The 20,000-nt window shown below is 34.2% G+C and overlaps 1 protein-coding gene across 1 annotated transcript in view; it reads right to left on the reverse strand.

The window, feature by feature from the left end:
• The window catches only part of LOC122789845 (V-set and immunoglobulin domain-containing protein 4-like), a 569,118-nt gene that overhangs the window by 238,799 nt on the left and 310,319 nt on the right, over positions 1-20,000 (reverse strand). The window contains exon 4 of the mRNA XM_044057281.1: positions 4,899-4,997. Coding sequence (XP_043913216.1) covers positions 4,899-4,997 — 99 coding nt within the window. The remainder of the gene's footprint in view (positions 1-4,898; positions 4,998-20,000) is intronic.

The following is a 20,000-nucleotide window of genomic DNA, read 5'->3' on the forward strand; positions in this document are numbered from 1 at the left end:
TTCACACATGTATCCCCTCACACCTCACATACATACACACAAACACACACACACACACAGTCAGATACAACATGCACACCTAAAAGTTATTTTAAATATCACTTATTCATGTCTGTTTGGTATGTGGGAGGAAACCAGACTACCTGGAACAAACCTGTGCATACACAGAAAGGAAATGCACAGTCCACAAAGAAAGCACCCCAGCTGAAAACTGAAATAAACAAGTACTGTAAAGTCAAAACTCTTAACTGCTGTGCTACTGTACCACCTATAAATGAATTAATCCTACCTGCCCCAACATTATCTATATCTATATCTATCTATATCTATCTATCTAGGATACCTACACTTAATCTAACCCTCATTTTACTGACAGTCAAAAGACTGACTGTGTAATATTGACACTGCAAAATATCAACACAGTAAAAACATCTAAAAACAAAATACTGAAAAAAACAGAAGGTATACAGTACTAAGGAAGGCTTATGCCCTTTCCTCACTGCTGTCTCACCTCAGAGTTGGTACATATAATTAGCGAGCTATTTCGGGGGTGCAGGGGGGGACTTGCCCCTTGCAAAAACATTGATAAAATGTGGTTTGATTTAGTCAGATTTTTCAACTGTTTTCTATGAGGTTAAATTACATCACATTTTTCAATGTTTTTGCAGTATTCTGAGCATCGATATTTTGCAGTTTTTGCTCTAGTTTCAATATTATGCAGTCTGACTGTCGATTAAATGAGAGATTAAGTGTAGGTAACCCATACATGTATATAAATGTGTGTGTGCGTGTGTGTATTTATGTGTGTGTGTGTGTGTGTGTGTGTGTGTGTGTGTGTGTGTGTGTGTGTGTCTGTGTATATTGTATATGCATATGTATGTATATGTATATATATATATATATATATATATATATATATATATATATATATATGTATGTATATATATATATATATATATATATATATATATATACATACATATATATACACACATACACACACACATATATCTATATTTTTTTTAATTTATTACACTATTTATTTATTTTTTATTTATTTAACATTTGTTGACTGGGAAAGTCTGACTAGGCTCCACAGAGCCTATTTTCAGCGGAGGCCCAGGGAGAAACGCTCCTCATCAAAACCTTGGATTATCAGATGGCAAGTGATCGAACACAACTGATCAATCACCTGCCGATAGAAAAACACACAAAAATAGTTTAAACATGCTTTTTTGTGGGGGAGAAATCTCCACAGCACCCTCCAGACTCCCAGCTACTTATATATATATATATATATATATATATATATATATATATATATATATATATATATATATATATATATATATATATATATATATATATATATATATATACACGTATATATATATATATATATATATAAATTCCTCCAAGACTGCAATACAGTATGGAAAGGGTAAATTCCCAGTTCCTCACATCAGCTGAACTGTATTTTTTCCAGATTTCAAGTTGACTTTTTGACGGGTTGCATGTAACATATATATATATATATATATATATATATATATATATATATATATATCGGTGTGTGTGTGTGTGTGTCTGTTGTGTGTGTGTATGTGTGTGTGTGTATATATATATATATATATATATATATATATATATATACACATATGGGTCTACTTTGATCCATCAAAATTACATTTCAACGCAATGTAAACAAATGAACTCTTTTTCATGAAAATGCACTTTCGCAAAATACAAATAAACTGAAAAAAAAAAAACCACACACACATACACACACACAACACGAGCTATCTATGTTTATGCAGGGGGGCAAGACCCCTGAACCCCCCACACCCTCGATACCTTTATATTCTCACTCTGAGATCGCTCTACAGTGGGGAAAAGGGAATAGTCCCTTATCCCCACTGTGCTGCGATCTAAACAACAGCCTCTGTTGCTGTTCGCTTAGTTGACTTTTCGCTGAATGCACTTTCGCGAAAAGCAGTTTGCCTGTTTACGTTTCATTGAAACGTAACTTTGATGGGTCAAGGTAGACCCATATATATATATATATATATATATATATATATATATATATATATATACACATATATGACTCTCAGACATCCTATCGAAACAACAGAATGCTGACACCCAGGAGACTGACAGATTCACTTTAGAATCTCGAAATTCTGACACGTCGAATGTCATATGATCGATGTTTCAGAATATTGAAATTCTGAAACAAATCCCCCAAAAAAAAAAAAAAAACAACTATTTAAATGTTTCTACAGGGGTGCAAGCCCCCCTGCACCCACACACCCCCGCTACTTAAATATACCAACTCGAAATCCCACTACAGCGAGGGAAAAGGGAAATCTCCCATTCAGCGCTGTATCCAGATCTCTGTTCAGAATTTCGACATTCTAAAATTAGGATTTTGAAATTCTGAAGGAACGCGAGACTGACACCATTTGGACGACACAGGTGGTTGACGGGTGTGCCAGTTCCCAGGTAGAGGAATGTTTCCTGTCCCCAGGGATTATATGATCATGGAGTTAGTATATATAATTAATAGGGAGCATGTGGGGGGCTTGCCCACCTGCAAAAACAACTGCCATTGGTTTACTTTGTTCTGTGGTAATCCCCAGAGCATGCAAATAATGTGTCAATATTTGGGAAAAAACACCATAGCACTGGATGTAACACAGCAGAATATCCAATTTGTTGCTCTGGTTGTTTTATTGCGTGAGGCTATATTCTTTGTTTATAAATGTGTCCATATTTACCCAGTCGAGATTTTGACACTGATCTCCTGACATCAGCATTCTGTCATTTCGACAGGATGTCCAAGACCCATATGCACACACACACACACACACACACACACACACACACACACACACACACACACACACACACACAGAGATCTACTGTATATGAAAAAAACACTGACACAATAAGTTTGATCATAAACAATAGCAGAAAAATGAAAAAAAAAACAATAATATCAAGAGAGAAAAACTACTCCCCTCCTGATATTAAATCTAATGCACCCCCCATTACATTACCTTCAAATTTGTCTGAATAGTTGCAGTGTTATGGGAATTTAATGATGTTAAGATGTAGGGTTAGGGTTGGGGGAAGTGGCAGTGTTAGGGTTAGAGTTAGCACCCATTACTAAAGAGGGCAGGGGGTCTCCACCCAGCTGCACAACCTTAGTAATGGGTGATAACTCTAAACCTGCCCCTGACCATAATACCTTAACATCATTAAAACCTTCTTGTAACATTGCACTACACAAGACAGACTCAGACACACAGACATTTACAAACACGCAAAAAAACACTACATCTATCCCATAACCTAACCCTTACCCTAAAATACACAAATTTGCATACAACACCCATCCTTCACTCATCCCCAATCTTAATACTAACTCACACACATACAAATGCAAACACACACATCGTTCGGCCATCCACATCATCGACATTAAATCATACTCCTGTGCTTGTCAAACAAATGTATATATATATATATATATATATATATATATATATATATGGATCCCCTTTAAATCAAGTTACTATAATGTCAACTCGCAAAGAGCAAGATGACGTCAGTGAAAGTTTAAAAGAATGAACTTCCGGAACAGTGAATTTCACCTCCAGGAAGCTAACCTCTTGGCCACCATGGCAAACTTTGCCCTTTTCTCCACTATAGTATGATCTCAGAGTTGGTATATTTACTTTGGGGGGTGTGGGGACCCCTATTTCAGGGGGTTAATTTGCTTTGAATTTTGTTTTCATCAGTGGTGGCCAAGTTGTTATTTTCCTGGAGGGGAAATTTGCTGTTCTGGGCATTCGTTCATAGGTAGGTACTAGGCTATCGGCCCAAGGGCCTATGTAAGCCTAGCCAGCAAGGTACCATAGCTTACACCACCCAATAAAGTTATTTTCCTGTGCCACTGTCCAGCAGAGACACAGAAGTGATCTCTGGGGTGTATTTCCTATTTCCCATCCACTCATCAAGATTTTTCTTGAAGAGTGCTAATGAAGAACTTTGCTTGACATAGATGGGTAGCTTGTTCCAGAGAATAGGAAGTCTCTTGGACAGGAATCTTTCCTTCCAGCATGTCCCGTTTATTGTGGTAATGAGGTTTAGGTCCCTAGAGCATGTAGCTTGGAGGGATTGGGATTTCTTTAGGTAAAGCATGTCCAGCAGTTCTGGGTTTGACATAGCTTTATATGTTAGGCAGAGATCACCTCGAAGTAGGCGACATGCTACGGAGTAAAGCTGGAGTTTTTTGAGGCGGTCAATGTAGGGCATTTGTTTGAGGCCAGTAATGCTCTTTGTGAGGTACTTATGTGGCCTTTCCATCTGTTGCAGATGTCTTGTGAGGTACATTCCAAAAGGGGCGTTGTACTCTATAATGGGTCTAATGAGTGACGAGTAGAGGGGAATAATGACCTTTGTTTTCCTGGATGAGAACCCTTTTATGATGAGGTGTGCCACGTGTGTTCTTTTAAACTTTCACTGACATCGTCTTGCTATTGTGCTAGTAGACATTTTGTTAATTTAACAATTTAAAGTATGTGTAGATATATATATATATATATATATATATATATATATATATATATATATATATATATATATACACACACACACATACACACACACACAGACACACATGCACAAACACGTGTGTGTGTGTGTGTGTGTGTGTGTGTGTGTGTGTGTGTGTGTGTGTGTGTGTGTGTGTGTTTGTGTGTGTGTTCTTAGCTCATTTTGCAAATGAATATCACATTTTTTTGTTTAGATTAAAAATCTATCAGAATACAACACAAAAGAAATAATGTTAAGAGCTTAGCATTAGATGTACTATATAAACTATCCTTTACCTTCTGTTGTAAAGGGTGATAATGACATTTTTCTAGTGGGAGAGCTTGTGGCAGCAGTTTTAGTTTTTATTGTAGGAGAGTTTGTGGTGGTAGTTTTATCTGTAACAAAATAAAGACACAGGTTATCTGTTAAGCTCTATTAAACATTTATATTAAACATTTATACTGTCTGATGACAGAATACAAACATTAGAGTGGACATATTATTACCTTATGAAATCTAATATCTGGCTAATAAGTGAAACAGACAACTGTCCGAAGCTTGGGATGTTTGCTTTTAAATTAGAAAGAAAAATCTTAGCAATCATTTTTAATGAATATGGAGCCAGCTTTACTGTAAAGGTTCAACTGAAAACTTAAACTTAAGTATTGTCACACTATGTATTTCATTGACCATGAATAAAATGATAATTTTCAGTCATCTTCACTCCTTTACCGTGGCTGAGAATATATAAGTGCTACAAAACCCTCTACATCAACTCATCTGTCAATGTTTCTTAGTAATAATAGAGCTCATTAAACAGGCTCCTAATTGAAATGTCTGGATTGGCAAGTCCCAAAACACAGGGCAAAAAAGACCATAAATAAACAAAAAGAACAAATATCAATCACTCTTTTCCTTTAAACTTTCTTGTTTTGTTGGGGGAAGCCCCCATCCACCCCCACAAACCACCTCAACTCCAGGAACACCATGCCTCTGAAACAATCAAATATTCCAAGAAAGGGCAATCTCAGACTTAGTACACGTAAGTTTTTTTTTTTTTTTGGTCTTTCAGTCTCCACATTTCAAGGCTCAACAACAAGTCCTGACATTTCAAATGGTTAGCCATTACATACTGTGTAGACCCCAGACATCATTACAGTATCTCTTATCATACTTCACTGCTCTTCCATACCACTTAATAACATTAGCAGACTGTTGGCTGAGCAGCAATGAAACAGCAAGACAACTTTATTTGCCTGTTACTATAAAACCACTGTCACAGATAATGACCTCATGCATTGGAGTACTTTGTAATAATTTATAATACTTTTCTAGCTGACTATAACTTTCAGGTGTACATGTTACATGTAAAGGACAGTCCTGGTGGTCTTTATAAAGGCCTTCTACTATGGATTTTATTTTTATCTTTTGTTACTACTCAGCATCAGAGGTACTGTAACATTTGTTTTGATCATAGACTTTTCTTTTGCCATCGAGAACATTAAAGTGAACAGAGTAAAACAACTACAGACTTTAATATTGTTTACAAACTTGTTATAAGACTGTCCCATACCTCTTAACTGTACAGATTTTCACAGACTATCCAGATTTTTGCATCATATTTTTGGCATATTTTCATAAAATTGTGGTTTTCTGGCCAATTTCTGGCAAATCATTAAAGCCTGAAGTTAGAAAATAATGGCAGACATTTCAGTTTCAGACTTCATACCCTGGCAGGCAAACTGTTCAACTTTAAGTTGAAAAGCAAGAAAAAAAAGGAAGTTCTCTTGCTTGTACCTGAGGGGAAAACAAGGAGCTCTCATACCTGAGGATTTGAAAACAACAACAAAAAAGTTCCTTTTCCCTTTCTTCTTTAAGCTGTAGCAAACCACTTGCTACTACAAATAGAGGCTTGCTACAGCTAAGTACCACACACAGCGAGAGATGAAGCTCTTCAGTCCTGACTGCCAATCAGCATCTGCATTCATAAACTGAATGCTGGTACTGATGATCACACCCTCTAATACTTTCCACCCAGGGTGGCAGCCCCCTATGCCCCACCTCAGCTCCACCTCTGTTTTATTTTCGACAAAGGCTGCCATTTTAGTGTAAATAAGACTGCATTATATTCCATGTTTGTGGATGCAATGGACATCAACTTTAGTTTTCACAAGTTTCCAGAATCCCCAGCCTGTCACTGCCAAGTAGAAACCATTCCCCTGAAAAATGGCATTTGTCTTCTCCAGTTTTTAATTTCTCCAAGACTTTTGGGTTTCTAATAACATGATGGGAATGCATGCTATTCCTGTCAAAATATGATTAAAGTTCATAAAATTAGTATTGTTTCAATCTTTAATGTTAGCCAAAAGTGTTCTTCACAACACAAACAATGTGTCCAGAACTGACTCCTGCAATTCATATGGAGTTAAATTCATCGGTAACATATCTAAGTACGACGGTAAATTATTTTTTAAACACCCATTGCTCCTACTGCTATTGGAATTATCTGGCTATCCTTCTTCAACATTGCCCTCATTTCTGCCTGCATATCCTGGTATTTTATGACTTTGTGTCTTTCTGTGGAAGACTAAAATTTATACTGAAAAGAGCTCTGATGTCTAGCAGCAAATTGGTTTATAGCTTGGATTTGCTGCTAGACATCAGAGCTCTTTTCAGTATAAATTTTAGTCTTCCAAAGTATTCCTTACTATGTTTTATTCACATTTGTTCATGTTCTACTATATCTGTTTTTCTCTCCTCTACTGTTTGAACTGTTGGTATTGGGTGATCTCATGTAATATAAACTTCATCATTTTTTATAATGCTTTATGGCTCATGTTTCCAATGCTTCTCAGCTACTTAAATATTACAATGTTTGCATAATCCCCACTGCAACAGTCTTGCCACATTATACAGTCCTCCTGCTATCACTATATCACAGCCAGCAATAAGATGTGTGACTGTTTCCAGTTCTGTTTTACAAAACCTGCATTTGTCTGTTTCTCCCACATATTCAACTGACTTTACAAACCAGAGTTTACATAGTGTTTGGTTTAAATTCACCTCTCCTTAACCATTCCTGCATTGGGTCCTGATCGACTTGAGGTTGTTCCAAGAGTTTTCTATACTTGAAATTATATTTATGCATTTTCCACATTTCTTGCCTTCTCATCTAATCCTTTACCTTATATATTTTTTCTTTTGTTTTTTGGCACATTCAGCTGCTGCCTGATTTTTATCTACTTCTGGTTTGATTTCCATTCCTGCTTGACACTGATATGCTTCTGCTAAATTAAGCAGGGATGTTATCTTAGACTTATTCCCCTCATGTTTCAAAACTTTCACTATGTTTGGATCTTGCGAGGTCAGCAGATATGTATGCAGTCCTATGATTGCAGATCTATACATATAATCTGTTTCGAGGAGGCCCATACCTCCTTCAAAACAGGGAATATATAAGTTCGGTATACACTGATTTTTATAAATCATTTGATAATCATGAAGCATTTTTCTTGTTTTCCTGTCCAACTGATACAATATCTTCAGGGATCAGTCAAACACTCCAAAACTGTAAGTTAGGACAGGAAGAGCAAATTGGTTTATAGCTTGGATTTGCTGCTAGACATCAGAGCTCTTTTCAGTATAAATTTTAGTCTTCCAAAGTATTCCTTACTATGTTTTATTCACATTTGTTCATGTTTTATTGATAATCCTTCATCAGTTCCCAAATATTTATACACTTCCTTTTGCTCAAGTTCTTTTATAGCACATTCCTGTCCCAGGCTGATGTTTTTTCGTGATGCAGCTTTCCTGCTTTAAAGGTTGTTTTTTGTACATTTATCAAGATCAAATAACATTCTTATATCATCTAAGAAAGTTTTGATCACTTATAGTCGTGCTTTCAGTTCCTCATCTGAAGAATTATACAGTTGTAAATCAGCCACAAAAAGAAGATAAGAAGTCTTTGCACTTTGTTGTTTCTAAGAGCCAAACTGTAGCCATGACCAAATCTATCGAGTAGACAGCTTAATGGATTAGTGGTAAGACAAAAGAGCAGCAGTGACAATCACCATGGACTATCCCCCATTTGAATGTTTATCCCTGGAATAATACTTTGTCATTTGTCGTGGTTTAACTGCAAAGTGGTTTGCCACTGTTTCATGGTTTCTATAATGTAATCAATCTGTGCAGGTTGTATCTTATATATTTGTAAGCACTCTTTTATCCATCAGTGTGGGATGTTCTCAGGTGCTTTTTTGTATTCTGTCCATGCCATACGTAGATTCTCCCCCTTTTTACAGTTCTCTGTTATGACTTTAACAACAAATGATCCTTTGCTCCATATCACTTTTTTTGTTACCCTTTTGTTCTATTACCATGATTGAGTTTTCTTCTAAATGGCTACAAACTCTGTCAGCACCAGTTCTAGTGTATAGTTTAAACATCGTTGGAAGACAAGGTATTGATCTACAGGTTTTAGAATAGCTTGCAGGTTTGCTCTTAAGGAGGAGTATTGTTTTTCCTTCTGTTAACCAGGTTAGCATCTGTTCAGGGTGTGTATATAAATAGTTCTTACTCATTGCTAAATATTCGTGTAAAGACGTTAATACTTTTAGCCAGAAGTTAGGTACTGCATCTGAGCCTGGGGGGTTTTCAGTTAGAAGCTTTTCTTAATTTTGTTTCAATTTCTCTGGGCATTACTTCACCCTATTTCATATCTTATACATTTGAACTTCTTATTCTTTCTTTTACTTCTGTCCATAAAGCATCATTGTTATTTCCACAAGATCTACATAAATATTTCTCCAAACTGTGTCTTATTTCTTTTTTTTTTTTAGTAGTATTTCTGTTCCTTTTGCATTTTTTCCCAAAACTTTTTGGAGGTCATCAATAAATTGCTTATTTTGTACTTTTCCTTTATATTTATCTGCATATCGTCTACGTTTTTCTGCCTCTGCCACTATCTTCAATTTATTATTTGCAATAGTGTACGACAGATCCTGATCTGTTCTAATACTGCATATTGCTTTTATCATGTCAATCTGATTACTTTTGTTGATCTGTTCCCTCTTCTGTAGTCTTCTAATAGTTACACATCTTGTCTTAATTGCTTTATTAGTTTTCTGTACTGGAGACTTCCATGATGGCATTTGATTTCTCCTCTTCCTTTGCCTTACTGCCTTGTGTTTTTGTGGTGAGAGTGAGACTATATCTGTTATTAATTTAGCTGTACAGTATTTACATTTTTTATATTGCATGCATTGCTATGAACAGTCCTGATTACTGTGTTCATTTCTTTTATCAAACTTCTAACATATTGGGGTCTTATTGACTTTCTGTGGTCTATTTCTTTCATTGATCTTAGTATGTCTAACCATCTGTATTACATCAAGCACCTCTTTCCTTAGGTCATGTTCTTCTAAACTGAGGGCACATTGTTTGTTTTCCATTTCCTGTGGGTATCCTATAGAATGCTCCAGAGGATCTTTCTGTACCATATTCACTTCTGTTTTATCCTGTTCTTTCCCTTGCTGTATGTCTCCAACTGAACTTTTATACTGGTTTCCAACTGAAGGCTGCAGGGTATCTCGAACAACTGATCAACTGTGTCCCACTCCAGTGGTTTCTCCTTAATTTGGGGATTTATTATTCCATCCTACTGTGGTGTTAATAGAGTTACATTTTCTACACTAAATCCATCACTTCACAGGTAAACTATAACCTTCAGTTTCTATTTCTTTATCTTCTCCATTACTAATCTTCTTTTCGACTTTCCCTGTTTTCTTATTATTTATTTTTGTATTGGAAACGTTTCCATATATGCAAGCCTTTGCCTGTATTTCTCCTCAAATATCTTTGTTGCTGCTCCTTTTGTATTGATTAGATTTGCTTTTTCATTTGCATAAATACTGGATCATATTAAATCTCTTTGTCTTTCCTATGACTATATTTCTTCTTCAGATGTCTCCTGCTCCTCCTGTTTCTCCTTACTTGAAGGAATCGTTGTTTCATTATGCTGTGATATAACCTGTGTTAGACTTTCTACACTAAATACTTCATTTTGCAGATATTCCATAACTTCAGCTTCCATTTTTTTTAACTTCAGCTTTACTAATCTTCTGTTCCACATTCTTTTTTTGTATTGTGAAATTTTCCATATCTGTGTGGTCTGTTTATGCTGAGAGAAAGAGACTGCATGTGGCTGCCATTTGTACAGCAAGTAAGAAATTCACCTGTGATTCCATTAAGGTAGTGTTACCCATGCTTAAGCTACAGTAAAGATGCCAGTATCAAGCTGGAGCCCCCAGGATATCTGCTATTCCAGTGATTCACAAAATGTTGATGGTGAAATGGGTACTTTAGACCGTAGCTCCTGCTGCTGGTGGTGGTGCTGCTGTTGAGGGTATGAGAGCAGTAGCCAAGTCCATGACTACACCTGAAGATGCAATCACCTGAACCCACTTACTCAAAAAGAAGACCTATGGCCACACATAATGGTGTTTCAAAGAATCATTAGTTAGGCTGGGATCAGGTTGAGTAGGCTCAGATTCTATCTTGGAAAATAAAGAAATAATCCCAACAACGACCTATTAGGTTAAATGCCACGTGACCACCAGGATTTAATGAAGGTATTTCCCTCATGCCCATGTTAAAGCAGAGATCTAATAACATTATTTAGCACATTTACTATACTGGGTACAATGTTTAATTTGTATCCAGAACAGGTACACTGTGGGGACGTAATAGTGTTTTGAATAAGTCTGAAACCATAGTTTGGTATTGTTTCAAACTTCAAAAGTTAAAAGTTAATGGATTTTCAGCTTGGGTATGTTTTTTAGCATTGCCTGCTGCTATGTTCTTTTTATACACATGTTTTTTATATATCAATGTTTTTAATTCATGGAATAAAATTTTAACAGTACTTTCAATATGTTCACTTAAACTTTTTAACCAATTTTGTTGTTTGTGGAACTTAGTGGATATGTTTAAATTTGGCTAGGTATTATACGCATTGTTAATTGGATTCTTTGATTTGTTTTAGATGAAATGATTTGACTAAGCACTTTTTTTAAGGGCGGTTCACCTAATGTTATTTTATGGCTGATGATTGGCTTATCAATTAACTAATTAAGTGTTTGTAAAAATGTTTTTCACTATTTATTCTGTTGTAGTTAGAGGTTTATTTGACTCTGATGAAGCCAATTACTGGAGAAAGCGCTTAGTCAAAGGAACATTTTTGTTGTCAATAAAGCTGGTGTGTTCCAGGTCGTTGTTGGGATTATTTCTTTATTTTCCAAGTTTTTTGTTCCTGTTGGGAATCTGTTTTTGCTGTGTTTCAGATTCTAACTTCACAACTCACAGGAGACACCATACATGCTTTTATGGATATGAAGGATGCTGATTAAAAGGATTATAAAAGGCAAAGTGGTACCTTTTGGTACAGGTAGAGATTAAGGCAGACACTTAAGCTTTACAAGCAGACTTTAGCCTAAAGCAAAAAATGGCAAAGTCACAATGATTAGAACTCAAACATATTGCTACTTTAGAGGGTAATGATAACATAAAGACTATAATTGAAACGCTACCAAATGAAAGATTTAACAAACATTACCTAATTTTATAAAGTGGTGGATGAAGTAGGCAGACCCATGAGACAGGCGTAGTTTGGTTACACTTGCTCAGTGAGTAATGTGTTATAAAAATCTGCACACCAGTGGATCATCCAAAGTGACCAATAAGAAAGGGACATTCATGAAAACGTTGTATTTTACATGTGGTAGAAGAGAACACACAGCAATGTTCTGTACTAGATATCAACAAAAGTAAGTCTGTTGTGAAAGATAAAATTGCTGATAAGTAAGTAAGTCACAAAAAAATGAAATGTGATCAAACTATAGTCAAATTAAACTGCTGATAAGTATGTAAGTCACAAAAAAATGAAATGTGATCAAACTATAGTCAAATTAAACTGCTGATAAGTATGTAAGTCACAAGAAAATGAAATGTGATAGAACTATAGTCAAATTAGTCGAAAACACTTTAGTTACTGTGCCACCATTAAGTTCATTGAATGTCCTGTATTACTCAATGGAAATGGATTAAAGAGACTACTAGATTTTAGTACTATGATAACTTTCATTAAGTGCTAGTTCATTTGCAAACAAAAAATGTATTTCTCTAAAGCTGCAAAGATTTATACATTCACTGGAATAAAAAGACACATGCTATAGCCCCAGTAGAACTAAGACAGATTTCAAGAAGGTTATACATCTTGTGGCTTAAATACCATATTTACCCATGATCTGATTATTGGGAAAGATTTTTACCATTATAAAAGAACTCTGGAGAAAATGGGAAGGTGTTAGCCACATCCCCAGTAATTATCATAAGGGAAAAGAGCTGCAGGAGCCCCATTCTGGGGTCATGCCTCTTTACCTCCCTGTGGTGGACCTCACTATCTTTTCCATTGGCACACTAATGGGAAGCTGTGGTTCTGCAGTGCTGAGTAGGCCCCAAGGAATATAGATACAGATAAATATACAGGGAGACAAAAACCCTGCAGCCCCATTAGAAGTTAAAGGAGAGCAATGAAAAGGAACCAAAACAACAGTAACCTCAGAGGCAGACACAGTGCATGATAACAAGGAAAATAAAACATATGCACAAGTAATGTACCAGACCCCAAAGGCAGTTGAAAGGACACTTGAGAAAAAAGGAAAGCAATCATGGTAAGCTAGGCTAGAATGACAAAAAAGACAGTCAGGGTGTAATCTTCTAGACCACAGATATGGAACATAACCTGCCAGAAGAACAGGCATATGGCTGCACTAGATATTTGGGTAAGTTAATATTCCAGTAAGAAGAATGGGATGCAGAACCCGCCAGTCTCATTCTTATCAGCAGACAAAAAAGAGGAAAAGCATTCTATCTATTGTGGAGCTACCAGAAATGAAGACACCAAGGTGAATGATCTGTAGGTACGTAGACTGAATTTTAAGAAGGCCTAATGTGAGGATGAGTTGAGCCACAGAGAAAAACATCCAGGATGATAGTGGAAGAATCATTCACATCTCTCACTCTATATAACCCTTATTTTGATATTCAAAATGATTTATTATACTGGGTGACCAAAGAAGCAGTAAGTCAATTACTAGTATGCAAGCCTCAAGGTGTACCTACCTGTTTTTGTGCCTGGTGCCATTCATCCAGTCTGGTACCCCTCCAAAACAAAAGAAAACAAAGCAAAATGAAAAATAAGCTCTTTTTAGAGCTTTTTTCACTCCTCTCAGAGTTAAAAGTATTAAGATCATAAACAAGGTATTTCCTTCTGTTAAACTGTAGCAAACTGATTGCTGCATTTGTAGCAAGCAGCTACTACAGTTTCTACACATTTAGTCTACCACACACATTGGGCTACAGTACTTTAGTTTTGACTTCAAATGCAGTACCAGCAGTTATATATAAATTCTGGTACATACTAAAAAGCAATCAGATTAGCTGATTTTGCGCCCTAATACTTTACACTCAGGTCAGCTGATCATGCTCCCTAATACTCTGTACTCAAGGCAGCTGGCCTGTTTGCCTCAGTTACAATATTGCACAAGCCCTTTAGAAAAGTAGTAATGAAAGTAACACATAGCCACATATTAGGAGGACACCTGGGTATAGCAAAACTAAAACTTGAGTTATAGATAGGTCAGGGATAATGCAAGAGATACAGAGTGACAGAAAACCTATGTGCAAGATATCCTTGGTGTCAAAAGACAGCCTCAAATTCTAGTTTTAAAAATCCAGTGGTACCCATGCTCATCACAGCTATACCTTACAAGAGAATTTCCATAGATATCACTTGTCCTTTTATCAAATCCAGTAATGGGTAACAGTATATTATGGTCATGCTAGAATATGCAATCTGAAGCTATCCCTTTTTAAAATGATGATTCTAAGGACATATCAAAGGGTTGACTTTGCTGTTCTCTACAGTGGGACTATGAAAAAGTAAGTCCTAATATATTAAGCAATCCCTTTTACATCAAAGACTATACACCAGCTAGGCCAAAACTTCCTAGCAAAACAACATAAAACTTATGTATTCCATCCTCACATTTGATGGTCTGCTGCTATAATTTACTAGGACACTGACATCCGTATTAAGAAAAGCAAAAGAAGAAGGCAATAAAATGCAAGAAATCAGTCGTGGAATGTTCCTAAGGTCTCCACAAGATTCAGTCCCTGTGAACTCCTCTCTGGGATCCGTCTTAGAGTGTTATAATATACTGCTATGGAGACAAAGGAAGAGGAGGCAACTGTATTACAGCACTATTATTTCCTCCAAGACAGTTAAAATCAGAGATTCCAATAGCCTGTAAGTGCATGGAAAGGACACAAATAGCCCAACCATGAGAGCATAATGCAGATACCAGAAAATTTCAGGTTGTAGGTAGAAAAAATGGTAAAAAAAAAAAAAAAAAAAAAAAAAAAAAAAGTGAGCCAGAAAGTAGAGCAGCAATTTCATGGAGCTACATCATGGAAAAAACAGAAGAAGAAAAAGGAGAAAGCGAGACTATGCCAGAAAAAGTTCCAGAGACAAAATGTATGCACAAACTGAGAAGGAGCAAAGAAGAAAGAAAAAAATAAATGAAACAAAAAACAAGTATACAAAGCATATGAGCAGTAAAAAAAGAAGAAAGTCTGGACAGGTATGAGGTTTGAGACTCTGTCATAGCACCTCTAGGTCTCAAAGCAAAAGAGGTAAGAACATTTAATTTAATTAATAAAGAGACTTTTTGACACTTGATATTTGAGACTGGGCAGGCCATGGAAATTTTTTTTGGGTGCATATGAACAAAAGAAAAATATTTATCCATGATCAGAATATGTGGTACAAGCTTTTTACATACAAACAAAAAAAGGAATAATGATCCAGTTTAAAAGTGAAGTTGATGCAAAAAAACTGAAAGAACATTTAACTATTTGTAAAGAAGTAATGGACACTATCAAAATATATGATGAAAGAGGACTATGGACTGGGGGTTGGGAATGTGGACTAACACTGAAAATGTAAAATGATAATGTTATGCATGTACCTAGCATTATTGATGTTCATGGTAATAGGGGTTTTGTGAAATACAGGGGTCAACCAAAGACTTGCTATTTTTGTGGAAAAAATGACCATTTAAACAATAAATGTGATAAAAAATGTTATTTATGTGGTAAAAAGGACATAATGCAAAAAATGTGATTTAAAGTGTAAAACATGTGGCAATACTGATCATTTATGGCTATAATGTGAAATGAATGTGCAAGAAAATGAAAATGAATAGGCGAAAGAGATGTGTTATATCAGAAAATGTACAAAAAGATGTGAATGATAAAGAACTTATACATGAAGTTAAAGAAAGTAACAAGAAAAAGAAACAGAGCAAACAAGTGAGGAAGAAGCTGAGGCACACAGCAAGAAATAAAAAGCATTTGATAGGGAAAAGAGTGAAATAAAGGAAAAGAAAATTCAAAAATATAATGCTTAGAGAAAATAAGAAAGGAAAGGAGTAAACATGTTATTATACTGTTATTAAAAGCTGAAAATATTAGCTTTAAATGTGAACAGTACGAAAAATATTAAGAGGAAAAATAAGTGTATTACAATGGTGTGTTGCAGTAGATGCACATATTGTTGTTTTAGAAGATATCAAATTATTAACAGAGGAAGAAAGAACACAAAATGAAAATCTTGGTGTGGTAGTTTGGAACATGGGGAAAGAAATGTGCTTGGGCATATGTATATTATGTCAAGAAAGCATTAAAATATTAGATGTAAACATAGTGGAACTAGGACAAATTACAGTAATAGACTTGAGATGGAAAAATATGTGTATAGAATTATAGCTTTATATGGATATGTAACAAAAAAAGAGAAAGAAAGGATGTTTAAAAATATTCTTGAATATGTTTGCGTAAATATCGATATTATGCTGGTGGGTGATTTTAACTGTAATTTAAGAAAAAAATAAGAGGAATTATGATGTTAAAATGGTTAAAGAAATTATGAGAAGTGGAAAGTTAAGTGTATGGGAGAATAAACACTGGACCTACAAAAAGAATGAAATTAGGACATAAATTGATTATTTTTTTAATATCTGATAGTTTAAAAGTTATAGAAAAAGGAATTAAGTATGCAGGATTTTCAGATCATGTGGCTATATGGGTTAAAGTACAGGAAAATGAAGAATCTATAAGAATAGGAAAAGGAATAAAGAGAATTAATGAAAAGGAATTAGATTTAGAAAAGAAAAAACAACTTATGGAATTATGGAAAAATTATATGAATATGAAAGAATTTTATGAGAATTGGACTCTTTGTGGCTTAATTTTTAACAGAAATATAAAAAATAGTTTTTAGAAAGTATAAGGAAGAAAAGAAGAAAAGAAACAGAAGTCAAGAAACATTTAGAGTCTTAGTAGAGAAGAAAATTTCCTTTTATGAAAAAGAAAGAGAAATATATAAAATGAATCAAATTAAAATAACATGTTATATAAACAAAAATATTGTTTTTAAGGAAAGAAAGAAGAGGTAGCACCATATCTGAGTAAAATGATAAAAGACTAAAAAAATAAGATAATTAAAAATAAGGAAGGACAAGCAAATAAGAGAGCAAGAAGGAATATATAAAATAATTAAATATATGAATATGTAATGGACTTATTTGTTAAATGAGAAGAAAACATAGAAGAAATTTATAAACATGCAAAATTAAATAATGAAGATAATGATTATTTAGAACAAAAAGTAACTATGAAAGAATTTAATGTAAAATATATTAACTTGAATTCTGCAACAGGACTGGATGGAATTGAATATGGTATGTATAAAGAAATAAAAGAGTGGCAAAAAAATAATAAATGGTTAGAAACTGGAATTAAAGTGAAAGAAATGTGTACAGGAGTTATAAAAGTTATATTTAAAAATGGAAATAAAGAGGAGATAAAAAAATTACACTGGAGAGCTATAACATTGAATAACAGATTATAATTTTTTTATAAGAATAATAACAAAAAGGTTACAAAAATGAATAAAATATATGACCAAAAGGTCAGAAAAAAAAGAAAAGGAAATCAAGAGTTATTATGGATAATAAGAGAAAATTTGATGATATCATAAATAAAAAAAGCAGAAGTGAAGGTTATGATAGGGGAAATTAGTAAAGCCTATGGTAATATTCAGTATAAATGATTATGGGGAATTTTGCAGGCATATAATATAAGCAAAAATATTACAAGCAGTAAAATATCTGTTCATGACAGGAACTATGTGAAACAAAATGTAAATGGCTGGATTGGGGAAGAAATAAAAATAGAATGTGGAATAAAGCAGGGCTGCCCAGCTAGTAGTCTAATTTTCTGGTTAGTTATGAATGTAATAATGAAAGAAATTAATAAAATGTCAAGTAGTGGTGGATACAAAATGATGAAGGAAGTACAATTGCTAATAATGTATAATTATGCAATGATATTGTATTAATTGCTAAAAGTAAAGTATGGATGGAAAAAGTAAACAAAAAATTAAGTATGCATTTAAAAAAATGGTTTAAGTATAAATAAAGAGAAAAGTAAAGGATTTGCTTCTGAAGGTATGATAGGAGGTATTGAGTTCAATGAAAAATATATAGATATATTTGGAATAGTATTTGGAATGAATGAATACAGACAACAACACTAGGATAATGTACTCAAAGAAGTAAAGGATATGACTAATTTTTGATAATCATATAGATTTTCGTATAGGAAAAAAAGCTCACTTGTTGAGTACCATGGTAATAGGAAAAATTGCTTATGTTGCTAACACCTATATGATTCATGTTAAGTATGAAAAGGAAAGCATGATGATTATATTTTCTTTTATATGGGGCTCTAGACTGAATCCAGTCAAGAGAGGGATTCTATATATGAAAGAAGAGCAAGGAAGTTCAGTTTAATAAACCCAATATTACATACATCATCTTTAATTTCAATTGGGTAGTAAAAGGAATTATGAAGGAAAATAAAAACATGATAAAAATGATATTATATTATAAATACAAAGAATTGTGGAAAGGAATGGAAATTAAAAAAGAAGTAAAAGCATTGTGAATGAAAAAATGAAAGAGTATTAAAACAAAATTGTGTTATGGAAAATAAAAAAGAATATATGCAAGAAAAATAAAAAAGAATAGTAGTTGAGTATTTTGAAAGCATTTTATTGCATTGATCCATGGAAAGATTTAGAAATAGGTAAGAAAAAAGCCATAATTATGAGATATAATAAATATAAAAAGATTAAAGAATGTAATGATTTTATGGAGATTCTCTATTAGAAAATTGCTGGTTAAGGCAAATATACCATATGAAAAAAAAAAGCAAGATAGAATATGTAATAAATGTACTGAGGTTGAGACTACTGAGCATGTGTTTTTGAAATCTGAAAAAGTTAATAATTTGTGGAAAGAAATATGTAAACATAATAAGGTGAAAAGATTGTTAACATTTGAGCAAATAAATATGGATATAATATAATTTGGTTATTATGGTGTACAAAAACAGGAAGAAGTGAAGAAAATGGACAGAATAATATGTTATGTTTCATGCACTATATGGAATGAGAGACTAAATGAAATTAAATCCAATGGAAAATTAACTTTACAAAGATTTTGTTGGAAATAATGTTTTGGTTGTGGATAAAAAAGTGTGAGGTAGAAATGCTTACATTGAAGTTTATAATGTATTGAGATTTGTAAATAGATGTAAATAATGTAAATACGTAAATAATATGTAATGAATATATCAATAAGAAAAATCCTACTTGTCACTGTTGCAAGTGGAACCCATTTGTGTGAGTATTTCCTGTTTCCATTCCAACCACAGAGGCAGCTCAGAGAAACAAGGAGGCTGATGGAGAGAGAAGAAGGTAATGGAGTGGTGACAGAAACAGAGAATGCATGCAAGATTCTGAGGAGATGTTTCAAAGAAATCTGCATGATGTTGATGAGTCAGCAAATAATGGATGTATAATTACAAGCCTCCATTTGGGAGCGTTGTAGGATGATTTACTTAAAGAAATGGTGATGCAGAGTGAGCCAGACAATGAAGGAGACAATTCCTGGGGTACCATTATGGAGAAAATACAAAAGGAGGAAGCAGGGACAATCCTGAAGAATAGTAGTGAGATAAATAAATCATGTGCACAGAAAGTAAAAGAAGTCAAATGGGGAGTAGCAGAAATGAAAAAGGCAGAAGAAAATGAAAAATGAAAGTATGTGATAAAGATTTAAAGTTAAGAAGACAAAGAAATGGCCAGATATGAAGTGTGGGACAACTTAATTAATACTTTGGGTGAAATAGCCCATGAGGTAAGAGCATGTATT

The sequence above is a fragment of the Protopterus annectens genome, chromosome 15.part0 (genome assembly GCF_019279795.1).
Source record: "Protopterus annectens isolate FY-2018-M chromosome 15.part0, PAN1.0, whole genome shotgun sequence".
Lineage (NCBI taxonomy): Eukaryota > Metazoa > Chordata > Ceratodontiformes > Protopteridae > Protopterus > Protopterus annectens.